Here is a 17580-nt window from a genome sequence, read left to right as displayed (position 1 = left end):
ACATTGACAGAATTTTCAGATTTTGGCCTCTATTCACCACCACAATGGTTTTGAAATGAAACAAACAAGATGTGCTTTAACTGCAGACTTTCAGATTTAATTTGAGGGTAATTACATCCAAATCGGGTGAACGGTGTAGGAATTACAACAGTTTCAATATGTGCCTCCCACTTATTAAGGGGCCAAAAGTAATGGGACTATCAACTCAAAAGCTATTTCATGGACAGGTGTGGGCTATTCCCTCATTATTTCATTATCAATTAAGCAGGTAAAAGGTCTGGAGTTGATTCTAGGTGTGACATTTGCATTTGGAATCAGTTGCTGTCGACTCTCAATATGAGATCCAAAGAGCTGTCACTATCAGTGAAGCAAGCCATCATTAGGCTGAAAAATCAAAACAAACCCATCAGAGAGATAGCAAAAACATTAGGTGTGGCCAAATCAACTGTTTGGAACATTCTTAAAAAGAAAGAACGCACCGGAGAGCTCAGCAACACCAAAAGACCTGGAAGACCACGGAAAACAACTGTGGTGGATGACAAAATAATTATTTCCCTGTGAAGAAAAACCCCTTCACAACAGTTGGCCAAATCAACAACACTCTCCAGGAGGTAGATGTATTTGTGTCAAAGTCAACAATCAAGAGAAGACTTCACAACAGTGAATATAGAGGGTTCACCACAAAATGCAAACCATTGGTGAGCCACAAAAACAGGAAGACCAGATTACAGTTTGCCAAACAACATCTAAAAAAGCCATTACAGTTCTGGAACAACATCCTATTGACAGATGAGACAAAGATCAACTTGTACCAGAGTGATGGGAAGAGAAGAGAAGGAAAGGAACTGCTCATGATCCAAAACATACCACCTCATCAGTGAAGCATGGTGGTGGTAGTGTCATGGCGTGGGCATGTATGGCTGCCAATGGAACTGGTTCCCTTGTATTTATTGATGATGTGACTGCTGACAAAAGCAGCAGAATTAATTCTGAAGTGTTTCGGGCAATATTATATACTCATATTCAGTCAAATGCTTCAGAACTCATTGGACAGCGCTTCACAATGCAGATGGACAATGACCCGAAGCATACTGCAAAAGCAACCAAAGAGTTTTTTAAGGCTGAACAGTGGAATGTTATGCAATGGCCAAGTCAATCCCCTGACCTGAATCTGATTGAGCATGCATTTCACTTGATGAAGACAAAACTGAAGGGAAAATGCCCCAAGAACAAGCAGGAACTGAAGACATTTGCAGTAGAGGCCTGGCAGAGCATCACCAGGGATGAAACCCAGCGTCTGGTGATGTCTATGCGTTCCAGACTTCAGGTTGTAATTGTCTGCAAAGGATTTGCAACAAAGTATTAAAAAGTGAAAGTTAGATTTAGGTTTGTTTAGCTTGTCCCATTACTTTTGGCCCCTTAAAAAGTGGGAGGCACATATAGAAACCGTTGTAATTCCTACACCGTTCACCTGATTTGGATGTAATTACCCTCAAATTAAATCTGAAAGTCTGCAGTTAAATCACATCTTGTTTGTTTCATTTCAAAGCCATTGTGGTGGTGAATAGAGGACAAAATATGAAAATTCTGTCAATGTCCCAATATTTATGGACCTGACTGTATGTATAATGTATTATTCAAGTGCACAGTATGGAACCTGATCCCTAAAGGAGGCGGTGGACTCTCAGACACTGGGTCCCACCGGGGGATTCCCCTGTACCCCTGTGGGCCAGTTTGACCCTGTGAAGGGCACCCACTATTTTGCCCCTCTCTTCAAATACTGTAACTTGTCCGACATGGACTATATATTTATTTCATAACACTACACATGCTCATCTGACATATTACTGTGACATATTTCCTATTCTGATAGAAAATGCAGAACATTTCATTTGGACTGCCCATGAGAAAAGTAGGCACTTACTGGCTGAAGAGTAATGACCATTTGGCTCTTACAAAATCCCAGGCAAGACTCTGGCCCACCACATTGTTAGCAACACTGGTAATTGTGGTAACACAATCTTGTCTACGAATTTTGCTGGAATCCAAGGAATACTCCAGAAGTCTGTAAGGAAAATAAAATATAATCCTGAAACTTGTCAGCTCAACTAACTCAGCAGGATTTGACAAACATCTACTGCAGCATAATTTGTGTGTGTTATAATATAAACCATTCTTATACAGCACTATTTAACTGGACAGGCTAGCCCGTTTGTTTGCCTATAAAGGGGTTATTTATATATGGCCATATTATATCATATATAACAGTGGTTCCCAAACATTTTGAAACATGGTGTCCAAGAGTATCAGCTTTTTTTTAATGGCACCCCTAGTCCAAAAGTTTCATATTGAGAAATTCTGCAAAAGGAATTACGTTAAGTAAATTGTGCTTATATGTCATCCTTAGGTTCAGCTATGTGGTGGTGGACAGGGTTGCAATTCTGTTTGCCCACATATTTTATTATTGGGAGCCACCAACTCTGGTTTTGCCTATCACATTGACCATAAATAAATTGATTCAGTCCTGGACCACCAACCCGTGGTACCCCTATAAGTGCCCATGGCATGCCATGGTGCCAAGGCACCCAGTTTGGCATCCATTGGTATATGATGTTACTACTAGCAGCTATCTTTTAAACAGAGATCAAAAATAATGTACAATTCAATTGCTGTCAACCAATTAGAATTTTTTTTTTTTTTTTTTAATTCTATAAACATATACTGACAGCTAGCATTTTGTACTAATACTTTATTCTGTTGTATCAACATCTGTCCAGGTTTTTGCGGATAGTGAATAAACTCAATGATAAATACATTAACATGAAGATAGGGGCAAATGAGACTTCATAAAGCTGCAGTTGTAAGCGGAATGAATGATCGTAAGCACCAATGGAGATATACAAGAATAGAGATATACAAGTAGAGAAACATTACCACTGGCAGGTCCTGCTTTTACAAATGTGGGATCCTTGAGCTATATGCATTGCAGTCTTTTTACTCCCGATCGTATAGGTAAGTACGTACCAATTCTCTCCCATCCTAGTCTGTTCTTTCATCCCACTCTCTGTACCCAAAACTTGGTCTGTTTCTTTCTTTCCTACCACCAGCTCTCCTGTCTTATCTGATCCTTGCCCCTCATCTTCTCTCCCCCCTAATCCCTTTTCTTCTCTCCTCTCTCCTTCTTTCTCCTCTCCCACATCCTTCATCATCTACCCTATCTATCTATTGTCCAGGCAGCTGCCTTTTTTACAGAGCACACACAAGTAGTCTGGCACTTAGCTAAAATACTATAATTAAAATTAATCAAATACAGATGTGCATACCATTAAGTAAATCTACAGTATATACCAGGCTGCTAACTATCTGTAAAACCTACTAAAAATAGCAACTAGAAAATAAAGAGACACTGTCTGGCATACAAAATTAAATATTTGTAAATAAGGGGCCCATTTATCAATGAGTTGTATCATATGCAACAATTGTTAATACTTGTTGTGCATTATAATGGTGCTCCAGCCAATCAGCTCCCAACTCTCTTCTGCTTGAGAAATGACAGTTGGGATCTGATTGGCTGGAGCACCATTCATCATATGCAATGGGTTTTAAGACTCGTTGCGTATGATAAAACTCGTTTATAAATGGGCCCCTAAACTTGAAGAGCTAATAAGCTGCAATAATTTAAGCAGCAATATAGGGTATATAACATACCATCAACAAACAATCAATACACATACATAACAAAACACTAAGGGTCTATTTACTAAGTGTTAGGAGACAGAGTGAAAAGTGATAAGGTGCCAGCCAATCAGCTCCCAACTGTCATTTTTCAAACACAGCCTCTGAGATGACAGTTGGGAGCTGATTGGCTGGCACCTTATCACTTTTTACTCGGTCTCCTAACACTGCTTAGTAAATAGACCCCTAAGGGGTAAATTTACTAAAGTGAGAGTTTTAGAAGCAAGTTTTAAAAGTGATGTTGCCCATAGCAACCAATCAGATTCTACTTAACATTTAACTAGCACCTTCTAGAAGATAATAGCTAGAATCTGATTGGTTGCTATGGGCAACATCACTTTTAAAACTCACTTCTAAAAACTCTCACTTTAGTAAATGACCCCTAAAGTTCATACATAACTCTTCAGAGGAATCTTATACAACAGTGGCCACAGATTGAATGTTAGTAACTTAGCTTGCATTTAAGTATCGGAATACAGTCCTCCTAGGAATGCAGAATGATATCCTCTGGCTCCTTTAATTAGTGAATTGCTTAATTGTACAAGTTTTTAAAGCATTAGCCAGCTGGTAAGCAAAAAGCATATGCTACTTGCAACAGTGTTTGTCCTGTACATGGTGTAATTAATTATTAATCCACGCCCCCACTGCTGGAGCACACCTGTGTGGCAACTTTGGCAGGGTACGGTAATTGCGGGGTCCTTGCAAGGTCCTAGTATGAGAACCATGGGCAGCGTGGCAGGGAAAGAACGGGGCCGCCATCATGGGGGTGCATACAGTATACCTATAGGTGGCCTGGGCTGACTGAGAGGCCTGCTGGTGCCGATGATCCAGAGAAACACAACATCGATGTTGATCAATTTTAGTTTAGTAAATATACCTCATAAAGTGAAGAATTTGCCCATAACAATCAATCAGGTTCTAAATATAAATTTTCTAGCATATTCTGTAATTTGACAAGCTGATTGGTTGGTACTCTCTCCGAGATTTGATAAATCTCCCCCTATGAATCAGAAAGCGTTTATGGCCAGCCCGCTGGGATCAGCTGTGCTTCCATGGCAGACAAGTGCAATTACCAGCTCCACTCTGGGGTTTCTACCTTGCTTTGAGTCCATGTGACAGCAGTTGGTGAACCTCCCTCAGCTCTCTCCTCCTCTTCTTTCCTCTCCCCCCTCCTACTTACTTTGGGCAGGCCTACCCAGCATCACTGTGTACCACACATCTCTGAGCAGTAGCTGCCTATGGTATGCAGGATCACTGCCCCATTTATTATACAGTCAGGTCCATAAATATTGGGACATTGACAGAATTTTCAGATTTTGGCCTCTATTCACCACCACATTGGTTTTGAAATGAAACAAACAAGATGTGCTTTAACTGTAGACTTTCAGATTTAATTTGAGGGTAATTACATCAAATCGGGTGAACGGTGTAGGAATTACAACAGTTTCAATATGTGCCTCCCACTTTTTAAGGGGCCAAAAATAATGGGACTTTCAACTCAAAAGCTATTTCATGGACAGGTGTGGGCTATTCCCTCGTTATTTCATTATCAATTAAGCAGGTAAAAGGTCTGGAGTTGATTCTAGGTGTGACATTTGCATTTGGAATCAGTTGCTGTCAACTCTCAATATGAGATCCAAAGAGCTGTCACTATCAGTGAAGCAAGCCATCATTAGGCTGAAAAATCAAAACAAACCCATCAGAGAGATAGCAAAAACATTAGGTGTCGCCAAATCAACTGTTTGGAACATTCTTTAAAAGAAAGAACGCCCCGGAGAGCTCAGCAACACCAAAATACCCGGGAGACCACGAAAAACAACTGTGGTGGATGACAAAAGAATTATTTCCCTGGTGAAGAAAAATCCCTTCACAACAGTTGGCCAAATCAAGAACACTCTCCAGGAGGTAGATGTATATGTGTCAAAGTCAACAATCAAGAGAAGACTTCACAAGAGTGAATATATAGGGTTCACCACAAGATTTTATTTATTTATTTATTTATTAACAGTTTCTTATATAGCGCAGCATATTCCGTTGCGCTTTACAATTGGAAACATTGATAGAACAAAACAGGGTAATAACAGACAGATATAGAGGTAAGAGGGCCCTGCTTGCAAGCTTACAATCTATGATGTAAACCATTGGTGAGCCACAAAAACAGGAAGACCAGATTAGAGTTTTCCAAACAACATCTAAAAAAGCCATTACAGTTCTGGAACAACATCCTATGGACAGATAAGACAAAGATCAACTTGCACCAGAGTGATGGGAAGAGAAGAGAAGGAAAGGAACTGCTCATGATCCAAAACATACCACCTCATCAGTGAAACATGGTGGTGGTAATGCCATGGCGTGGGCATGTATGGCTGCCAATGGAACTGGTTCCCTTGTATTTATTGATGATGTGACTGCTGACAAAAGCAGCAGAATGAATTCTGAAGTGTTTCGGGCAATATTATATGCTCATATTTAGTCAAATACTTCAGAACTCATTGGACGGCACTTCACAATGCAGATGGACAATGACCCGAAGCATACTGCAAAAGCAACCAAAGAGTTTTTTAAGGCTAAAAAGTGGAATGTTATGCAATGGCCAAGAGAATCCCCTGACCTGAATCCGATTGAGCATGCATTTCACTTGATGAAAACAAAACTGAAGGGAAAATGCCCCAAGAACAAGCAGGAATTGAAGACATTTGCAGTAGAGGCCTGGCAGAGCATCACCAGGGATGAAACCCAGCGTCTGGTGATGTCTATGCGTTCCAGACTTCAGGCTGTAATTGCCTGCAAAGGATTTGCAACAAAGTATTACAAAGTGAAAGTTAGATTTAGGATTGTTTAGTTTGTCCCATTACTTTTGGCCCCTTAAAAAGTGGGAGGCACATATAGAAACCGTTGTAATTCCTACACCGTTCACCTGATTTGGATGTAATTACCCTCAAATTAAATCTGAAAGTCTGCAGTTAAATCTCATCTTATATGTTTCATTTCAAAGCCATTGTGGTGGTGAATAGAGGCCAAAATCTGAAAAATCTGTCAATGTCCCAATATTTATGGACCTGACTGTATGTGCTGTGCTCCTGCCCCCTCACTTTTACCATCCGTACCTGCACCTCCTCTACATCTGTGCCTCTGCCCCATCCCCAAATGGACCTCTTCCTCCTATCCTTTACTATCTATGTGCCTCTGCCTTTTCATGCATCTGCCCCATTTAACCATTTGTATCACTGCTCTCCTCTCCATTTGTGCCTCTTTCTTCCCATGTGTGGTTCTGCCCTCTCACATTTGCCTCTGTCCCCATCTCCAAAGCTGTTGGCCGCCGATAAGAAGTGATAAGTGACTTGGATGAACGGAGACACAATTGTGTTCAATGTCACACCATTGAACCTTCAAATGCCATGTAAGCACAATTAAAAAAACAAAAAACATTAGGGCTTTTCTTTTACTCACATTAAAGGGAAACGCTGATATTGCCGACGGTATCTCCTGAAAATGTTAAGGCTGCCTTTGCATGGTGAAGCCTATATAAAAGTGTCATGGTTGTACTTAGGTATGAGCTGAGGAGGTCGACACTCACTAAATCCGCATACACACTAGACGATTCTGAGGAACGATGTGGATGATAACGATATTGTTCAGAGTGTATGCAGTGAATGACTAACGCTCCCGCGCTCGTCTGTACATGCAGGCCAATCTGACGATACCGTCAAGAATTGCCTGTTCAGAGATGTGGCAGGATGACTTCACTGAAAGATATCTTTAAAGAAATCTTTCAGTGTGTACACCCAAAATCGTTTGTCCTGCACTACAGAAAGTTCAAGGGAAATCTTTCACTAATATCGTTCATACAGCACATCGTCTAGTGTGTATGAGCCTTAAGGCCCCTATTTACTAAAATCCGCATCTCAAATGCGGTTGTAGTGTGATATTTTCACCTTAATTTGCATTGCAAACATGCCGCCAGCTCCCCCTCCCCCCGCAAGAAGAGGGCGTTATTATCACAGGGCTTTCCCACGTATTTAAGGCGTTATTATCACAGGGTTTTACCTGGTATTTTTTGACAATTTATTTTTAGTAAATCTGATCAGATCACATTTCCCATTACAAGTATGGGAAATGCGATCTGCTTACTAAAAATATACGAATTGAAGGGCTTGGAGTAGTTTTTCATGAAAACTGCATCAAAAGCCCTTTAATACATTAATGTGATACTACAATAATGTGAAAAGGGTGTGGAAACACACCTCACAAGGCCTCATCCCGATACGGGTGTAATGTTACTTAAAGGGTTTTACCCGCATGGGTGTTCTAATTTTAAACATGATGCTTACTGTTTAAAGTTAAAACACCAACATGGCTAAAATGCTTTAAGAGCCTTACACGTGTCGGTATACCAGCACTGTGTTTTGTAAGGTCAAGGCAGAGGCATCACTTACCTCTGTGACACTCGGTGCGGGGCGCGCTCAAAAGGGGGCGTGGCTTCGCCCGCGAAACAACACCCCGTATATGTGCTGATCCAGGAGGCGTTAATGCCTTCCGTTCTCGGCACACAGTGGGCTGCCGCTTCCCCAGCGCTCCTGCAGCTGCTGGGGCAGCCCACAAACTCTCCCCTTCCTCTCTCCATGTCACTCACGGTGACACCATCCGACGGGGTGACACCAAACTAGCAGAGCAGCTCTGCTATTTTGGTGTCACCCCCTTGGATGGTGTCACCCAGTGCGGCCCGCACCCCCCGCAACGCCTAGTGTCGCCAGTGGGTCAAGATACTCACTGGTGTCATAGTGAGTTTCGACTTCCCGTACCCAACTTCAGTACTTGTACTACTGCAATGACTGAAAACTGTTTTAATGTTTCAAGATTTAAAAATATATATATTTTTTTATATATATTTTTCATCTATTCTTTAACCTTTATTTTTCAATTTTATAGGTGTATTTGAGGTCTAATTGAATGTGTGGAGATTTAAGGGGCATATCAGTACTTTGGTACTTTACAGCATGTGCATGCTCTGCGTTTCATGGATGCATGATACACCTCTGCGTACATGGGGGCATTTGCAGTGGGTTGTGCACATGTGTGGTACGGGGTCAAGGAGAGGGGGCCCTGCCTGTTTCATCTGTACTGGGCCCCACAATTTCTGATGACTGCCCTGGTTGAATAACACTGATTTTCTTTATATGGCTCCACCAAATGGTATCTGTCAGTAAATATTTAGAAAATTGTCAGTACACTATTACATTTTCATTAAATATTATTATTGCAATTGTTATTAACAGTTAGTTATATAGCACACACATAATGCACAACGCGTTAGAGAAAGTATTTTACTGGAGATGAACATCGAAAGTCCGGCTCCGAATGGTTGCCGGGCTTCCGACATAAAACCAAAACGTTGCAATGGCTTCTAGCCATCGCATCTAAAAAGACATTCAGTGGTTTAACCATTGATAGTTATACTGTGCACATATACAGAAGCTGTCAGAGCTTCGCACTTGTGCACATTTGCTGATCTGTGGACACCACTTCCCAGCTGTTTATGAGCTGTCAACCATCGGATGGGCATCAGGATGCTGCATCCGATGGCTGGCAACCATCGAAAACCTTCAATTCCAACAAAAGGTACTTCCATTGGATTGGGAACACGTAAGGTCCAATGAAGCTTACAATCTATACTCCCTATCACATGGACACACACTAGGGTTCATTTTTTACCACAAGTCAATTAACCCACTAGTATGTTTTTTGATTGTGGGAGGAAACCGGAGTACCCGGAGGATACCCACAGTTACAATGACATGGCTGTGACCCTACTTGCATAACCATGCCCCCACTTGTACTGGGCGCTCAACATGTCTTATAGCGGCTCTGTAGTAGATGTGCCTGCAAAGCTGTGTGTACAGATTTAAAACTGTTCCACCATATCCTCATAGTAGGCAATTTAGGCAAACTGTGGCTATTGAAGTTGTTGAACTGTAAGTTTCATTATTCCTTATAAGCTGCTGAGTTACATGACATAAAATAATAAAATCAAAAGAAATCCAGAGAGTTAGGGGTTGTCCACTCTACTTCCGAGGGGACTTACACAAGAAGGAGAGCAGCTTTATAATGGTGAACGGGCTCAAATTCTTCACATCATATAACCATGTTCCTACCTATTGAGAATCCAGGGTTCCTTACTGCAGGCCAGAGCTGCTCTCAGCTTGTCAGCTTCTTGGGCATTTTCAGTCTTCTTAAACTCCGCCCATGTGAAGTCCCACTCTTCTACCCCTCCTCTTGCTATAGCGTTGCAGTAGATGGCATTCCTCAGATTTGGATGAATCCTGCTCACACAGACACAGACAAATGACCATCAATGACTTTTGTTACAGTCTTAGCAGCAGGAATGGATTGCCATGACACTAAAGGCACATACACCAATCAGGATTAATAATTAATTAGGCAAATCTAGATAACAATCTATTGGTTTGATTATAAGTAGCAAACTACTCATTAAAAACCACAGTGATCCCTAACCACCAAACATTTGCTTTATTTAGCTAAATAGAGAAGTTTAGTAACTGGCTCATTGGTTGCTATGGGTGATTGTTGTGTGTACTCTCGAGAGTGTAGTTTATACCAGATGATGGTAAACCCAACCACGGGTTAGGCCAACCAGTGTTTATCAACCCTGGTGCTCAGGACCTCTAACAGTTCATGTTTTCCAGACCACCCAGCAGATGCACAGGTGGTGACCTGGAAAACATGAACTGTTTGGTGTCCTGAATGTAATACCCATCTATGCATACTGTGCATAGCGCTACAACAGACGTGGAAGCCATTACACAAGCAGACCACAATTTCCAGTAGCCTCTGCAGCTGCTCAGGAGGTCAGGAGCAGGTCACATGGGTAGCGTCAGGTGGTCAGACATGTGACAGCTGGAAGCGAGCAGCAATTGGTCAGGGAGAGTTTGAGGTAATGGTCAGAGAGGAAGGTGGATGCAGCGCAGCTCTGCCTACATGAGGAAGCCAGGATGGGGGGGAAGTGGAGCCGCAGTGACCAAAGAGGCAGCGGGATCAGTGCAGCCGGAAGTGAGGATGGGGGCCTAAGTGCTTGGGCAGGCTGAGAGAAGCCAGAATACCCTGAGCCAGCCTGTAAAATGCCAGAGGCGGGGAAGAGGGCAGACTGTGAGGCTAGTGTGACAGGTACCCAGGGAGCTGGCTATAGTACTGCAGCCACTGGGTTCAGCATATAGAACACTAGTTGATGTACCTGGTTTCGCCCGGGTAGATCTTAAATATATACTGTTTCCTTCACTTCTATAGTAATGCATCCCTTCCCTCACTGCTCTAGTAACACATTACCCTCCCTCACCTGTGTACTAACACCTCTGTAGTAAGACATTTCCCTCCCCCGCCCATATTGTAACACATTCCCTTCCTTCACTCTGTAGTAACACATTTGACATTCCCTTCCCTCATCTGTGTAGTCAGCTGACCGCACGTACAATTGCTGCAGAGACTACCTGACTCACATCACAACTGGGCGGACACAGGCCCGCCAAGAGCCGCGGCCCGGGTAACAGGGGGCGTGGCCTAATCACGGGAGGGGTGGCCACGCCCCATTCCCCCCCAAAAAAAGCTTTGCTGGGGAGGGGGTGCGCTCTGAGCCCCCTCAGCCCTGCTCAAAGCCAGGGGGGTCACGATCAGTGTGATCGCTCCCCCCCACAGGCATAGGAGACTGCTGTGGTTGCTGCTCAGCAGCCACGAGCAGTTTCCCACTGCAGCTCAGCACACACCGGACCCGGGCCCCCGCCGGGCCCGTCAGGATGCCCGGGCCCGGGTAAACTGTACCCGCTCCCCCCCTCTCTGCGCCCCTGGGTGGGCACGTATAAATGCCGGCCCAGTTGTGACGTCAGGCACGACACATCGCGTTGACAATTGGTTAGTGTGTATGCATTTACCAATCGTCAGATAGGACGGTGGATCGGTTGTACAGCCAATCCGTCATCCTAGCCTGTACCCAGCTTAAGAAAGAGAGTGAGAGCCGGTGCTGAGAAGGGATGGCAGTGCCCAGCTAACTGCTGACAACTGAGGGGTAAGCATGGAACCATACAGTGGGTAGGATGCATGACGCATCGCATTTGGCATCCTGCCACTCTTCGCATGCATGTCGACATTAGCAATGCTGGTATGCATGACAAACACCACAAAGGACCGGTCTCTCTTTAAGAGCGGCCCTTTGCAATGAAGGGACTTCCGGGTCTGTGACTGGTTGCATCCAATCCAATTGGATCCCTCTCACAGCACTCTCCTAATAAAAGCCCATAGGCTTCTATGGGGTAACGCTATCCGGAAGATGGCGTTACCCACCGCAACCAAACCCCGGAGTGCATCGCATTCTGGGGCTTGGTGCATATGAGAAATGTGGTCAAACCCGCATTTTTGGGGTTTGACTAAATTTCTCCCTTTGATGCATCCCGCCCAGTATCTTGAACTCTGCCGACCATTGCTGAGGTAAAATTTACACCCTGTACACTCCATCCACCAGCTGTAGTGCTGACAGTGCAGGTAGTGTGAGAGAGAGAGATGCCCGGTTTTCTGTAATAAAGGGGAAGAGACATAATTCAGCCTCTTTGGCGAGTGAGCAGTGTTTTACTGTAATTTACCTTCAGACAAGAAGGATTTATAGCAGCGCCCAATGAGGCGAAACAACACCCTCACTGTATGTCCAGATACTAACTCTGCCCGCATAAACTAATATATCTGAATTCCTTATGGTTTTGTTAGCCACTTAAGGTTTGGGAGACTTTATCAAAGTCTCTAAACTAAAAACATATGTAATGACAACATGTGAGGATCTCTCCGGGCCCTGGAAGATAATACCTACCTGGAAACTGACAATAAATAAAAGTGACTACAATAAATATATATGCATATATTGACAAATGTGCAAAGAACAAAGGGTTACCTTTTCACACTGTCAATCGCAGTGCCATACTTTCTACATCATATAGACGCAAACAGTCCGGAGCGTTATTTACTACACTACCTTCTGCAGGCTCTGGGACTAATTTATCTGCACCATAGAGCTCATAATTTGGATTTAAAGTTAAACCCTATATACATTTTATTATACTGAAATAATGTATACTGCCATATAAAAACATTATTAAAGTTATTTGGTTCACTGGCAAGTGCTAGAAATGGTTCTGTAGAGCATATTGAAGAATAGTGTTATGTATGTTATGTTATAAGGTACTAGATAAATTGTGAACATGCAATTTAATTAAATAGTAAAGATAATTTGTGTTGAATTCTAAAGTTGTACTAATATGTACATTGTATGAACAAATCTTTTACTTTGCGGAAATCATAACCCAGCAGGGACATCTACTAGTCCGTTCCTGCAAAATAAAGTTGACGTTTTTGTCAAAAGTTGTATTTATTACCTGTGACTAACTTACATCTAGGGGTATATTTACTAAAGTGCGGGTTTATAGAAGTGGAGTTGTTGCCCATAGCAACAATCAGATTCTACTTATCATTTACCTAGCAGCTTCTAGAAGATAATAGCTAGAATCTGATTGGTTGCTACGGGCAGCATCTCTACTTCTATAAACCTGCACTTTAGTAAATATAGCCCCTAGAGTCTAAAATCTATTATGGGAACTTACCTTTCTGAAAGGGGTTACCGGTGTTACGAACCTTGTCGAAGCTGGATAATTCCATCTTGGAAATGAGATCGCAAGACGCCATTTTGTAAATGGCCGACCAAGCGCCATTTTAGATAAACTCACACTTTAGTACATGTGGCGATATTACTATTAGCATCATGCGATTGCATATTTCACCATTTCTCATACACACATTAATACGCACAATTGCGCTGTTAACTAGTCGCATATTAGCGAATGCATAAGATCCTGTATGAAAACGCTGAATATTAGCTTCATGCACATGCATCTTCCCCAAGTTAACTAGCGTCTTTACATCAAACCCCACATACTCACACATTACATATTCACATACAAGGTTCCATAAGCTTTAAGGTATAAGATTCAAGTATGCACATTTATTATAATTGCTAGGAAATAAAGATTATTTTGTAAATAAGGTTTTATACATGATAAGTAAGCCATGTTTGGTATTGTACTGATGTGTACTCTCTCAACAGTATTCCTGTAATATCGACGGAGAGATCGCAACATGCATTCTCAACTTATGGACCGCAGAGACTTCAAGCAACAAAATGTACATTATATGACCAACTGTTAGGATTTGCATGAGGCGAGAAACCAGAGACCACCAGTTGTTAGAGGCTGGAATGTGTCTATTTGAACCAACCTGTTAAATGCCTTGTAACATATGCCCTCTCCTTTAGGACCAATGGTATTAGCAACAAATTTATGTGTGCTCTGACTCTGGGTTCCTAGTCTCTGTGCTGAATGCTGATTGACGAGGGGTTTCTTGCTGATGCCTACATCTCGTCCAGAGCGCTGCATATGTTATAACTGTACTTGGGTCTGTATAATTCCTTTGCGCCAAATTGTACTTATAACTAGCGTGTAACTGACTGTACTTTTACTTGAATAATACTTTGTGCTTTGGAACCACAGGTTCTAGGTCTGGAGTCTTTATTTACTGTATAACTGCGTACGCAAAATAGCGTCATCCTTAGAGGTTTATAGGCAGGATATCAGAAGGTATAGGCAGGGGTGTATAGAGGTTCAAAGGCAGTATCGTTACCCTGTAAAGTTACTAGAGGTATAGTGGGCATTTGGGGACTAACACATGAGGACCGAGGAAAGACTTTTATGGAGACACATGAAGAACTACAAGGGTACAAGGCTGCAATGCATGTAATAAGTCAGATTTGTGGGTATAAAAACAGTATAATAAGCGTTAGTTAAAATCAGGGGAGTATTAAGAGAGGAGGGGACCCATGTGCATTCCCCGTCCGGGGCCCCTTCCTCTCTCCCTGGCGGCCGCCAGCAAACTGACAGCAGCAGTAGACTCCTGGCACTAGTCTGCGCATGCACAGGACACTGGGAAAATGTTCATTTTCCAGGCGTTTTGTGTAGCGCTATTCTAGCCGACGTGCCCAATATGTCTGTATTCTCACTAAGCATGCGCCAGCGTCCTACAGCAGCAGGTCAGGTCAGACCTGCTGCAAAGGACGCTGGGCAAAAGGGGTCACAGAGCCAGTGCTGGGTACTGGGCAGATAACAGAGAAGTATGCAGCTTCCCTGCTCTGTTCGGCTTGTGGTACAGATTACGCCATCCTCAGATGGCAATTCTGTACGCATCAGATGAACGGAAAGCTGAGCTTTCCATTTGTTTATGAGTTTGCATGGTGATGCGATTCATACACAAAGCAGGGGTGCCACTGGAGAAGGAATAATCTCCAATGTAACCCCCTGTATGAATTGCCGAAAACAGCAAAAAGTGCTGTTTTCAGCTAAACAGGACTTTACACTGCTCTATGAATAGACCCTGTAATCCTAAGTAGTGCTCAGTGTCCAGTAATTACTCTTCTCAAGATATCACTGTAAATCGCTCAGCAGTCTGGCGTATTTATGAAATAACTTGAAGTATTGTTGAATATAGGGGGGGGGGATTTTGTTTGCTGAAGGTGCCACTGCCAATATCATGTTCTTATGACAGATGTTGGTGTATTTTTTTGTGTACATTTCTAATTTTGTTCATTTTCCACACACCACTTACCCATTCATATTTGTATTCATCCATTCCCTAAAGAGTTTTGTTGCCAACTCTCCACATTTAGTGATTCCGTAGCTGCAGGCAATGCTGACTGAATTTATTTCATTGTATCTGTAGACAATATAATAAAAAGCATACAGGTAGTTTCATGAGCAACTATTGAGCAAGCAACATCTAGACGCCTTAGACCTAACTGGCTGCAAACCACGTGTGGGTACAAACCAAATGCAGTTTCCAATCAACATCAGTTCAAGAACGTTCAGATATTTATCGGGACTGACGGAACATGTGACTTTCGGGGACTTAAGCAAATGTGCACTCATAGGGGCTCATTCTGAGTCATACACATCTGCGGCTGCTTTTCCGTACGCCCACGGCACTCTGCTTAATTTCTTTTGCTAATCCGAGAATTCGCCAAAGTGTGCACTCATAGGGGCTCATTCTGAGTTGTACAGAGGCTAGGGTCTATGTCATTGGTAGCAGATTTCCTGGTCTCACAAGTGACCAGGAGCTTGCTAGGCCAAAGTAGCAGCCATCGTGACTGATGATAGCGATGGTGATCCGAGACGTCTACGGACGCTTCACTCGATTCCTACAGACACCTCCTGATGCATTTGTATTGATGTGAATGATATTGCACAGTCGCTACCTTGCGACTGTGCAATACTCTCCACATCTGAAACAGGCTCATTCTTGTTAAGTTGTGCAAAATCTCTAGAGCCAAGTGCAGGCATCATAAAGCTAAAAGGACAATAAAGAAAATCTTTAAAAAAAAGTCCCATCAGGATCCCTTGTTCCATTCTAACCACATTCAACATTCCACGCTGTTAAGACCGACTAGAAGCACTTAAGTCGAAGGATGCTAGTTAGCGCGACTATAGCAGGGTGTTTAGTCAGGCCATCAGCATTTTCCAACTTAAGGGTTGGTCGGGATGCTGTTCAGAAGGGTGCAAGCTGGAATCCTCTTTAGTTGGCTTAACATCGCGGTCAATTGAATAGCTCCAGGACCTTCTGGGGTTATTCAACATCGCAATCAATTGAATTCCCCCCACTATTTATAATCGGGTCTAACAGCATTTTCTTCTATATTTTACTAAAACTAAATATTTTATTAGTTTTAAATTTGATTTAAGCATGACTACTACAAAAGTAGGCTACACTGTTACACAATTTATTTATGCCATACCACCCATGAAAAGTTTGACTCTGATATAAATTAACAGAGAAACATAAAAAAAGTTAAGGCTGAAAAGTGTGAAGAGTCCAACATCTTTACTGTACTTACTGTTCTGTTAAAGTTTCTGGTCTCTTAGTCCAGTTACTATCAGTTTGGTCTTCAAAATACTTGAATAAAGGTGTGACCTGTTTTTGCATGTAACCCTATAGGAGAAATAGTGCACATTTACTAAATACATAGGTTATTATTATGTTTTATTTGTTAGGCACCACAAGGTAGGCGCAGAGTGATCTTTTCTTTACTTTCTCTGCATCACCTTGAAGACAGTGTACTAGTTACACAATAAAACATTGTATAACTACTTCTACTACTAATACCGCGGACCGGGACTGTAAACCCGGGTTGCACCTTTCAGACTTACGCCAGACCCGGGTTGATGTGCGTTCACGAGCAAAACCCGGGTTTTAGGCTTAAGTCTGATAAGGGATATAAGATCTAATGAGATTTTTGTTGTTTTTAATATAACTATTATGTCTCTCTTAAGACCTGAATGCCATCTATTTAATTCTCTATGGGGCCTATTCATCATATGATAAATGGCTCATTAATCATGCGGAAGTATCCCCCTCGGCAAGGTGAATACTTCATCATCGGGGGCCTATTCATCATCGGGGGATGATGAATAGGCCCCTATATGTGTGCATGTTCCATCTGTGTATGACAGGGCATTGAGGTACACTACATTTATTCACACAGATTGCTGGGCCTCTGTCACTATATATAAGTTACCAGTGGCGGAACTTGTGAGTGGTGGGCCCATGTGCAAAAATTTGCTTTGGGCCCCCCTACTCTGCCCTACTCCAAGTTCAAATTGCAGTGAGTGACAGGGAGAGGTAGAGGGTGACAAAGAGAGGCAAGAAGGTGTCAAGGAGAGGGTGACAGGGAGAGATAACAGGCAGTGGGTGCCA

At 42.6% G+C, this 17580-nt stretch overlaps 2 protein-coding genes across 2 annotated transcripts in view; one reads left to right on the top strand and one right to left on the bottom strand.

The window, feature by feature from the left end:
- CFAP161 (cilia and flagella associated protein 161) overlaps positions 1 to 13960 on the top strand; it is a 90449-nt gene extending 76489 nt beyond the window's left edge. The window contains exon 8 of the mRNA XM_088473022.1: positions 13889 to 13960. The gene's annotated coding sequence lies outside the window, so the exon portion shown is untranslated. The remainder of the gene's footprint in view (positions 1 to 13888) is intronic.
- Positions 1 to 17580, bottom strand: part of LOC148523695 (aminopeptidase Ey-like) — a 72789-nt gene that overhangs the window by 1712 nt on the left and 53497 nt on the right. The window contains exons 15-18 of the mRNA XM_088473020.1: positions 16721 to 16815; positions 15439 to 15546; positions 9888 to 10055; positions 1925 to 2065 (exon numbers count right to left, since the gene is read on the bottom strand). Coding sequence (XP_088329146.1) covers positions 1925 to 2065; positions 9888 to 10055; positions 15439 to 15546; positions 16721 to 16815 — 512 coding nt within the window. The remainder of the gene's footprint in view (positions 1 to 1924; positions 2066 to 9887; positions 10056 to 15438; positions 15547 to 16720; positions 16816 to 17580) is intronic.

This window comes from Taudactylus pleione, unplaced genomic scaffold, assembly GCF_031769625.1.
Source record: "Taudactylus pleione unplaced genomic scaffold, aTauple2 ptg000129l, whole genome shotgun sequence".
Taxonomy (NCBI): domain Eukaryota; kingdom Metazoa; phylum Chordata; class Amphibia; order Anura; family Myobatrachidae; genus Taudactylus; species Taudactylus pleione.
This window is presented reverse-complemented; position numbering and strand designations above follow the sequence as displayed.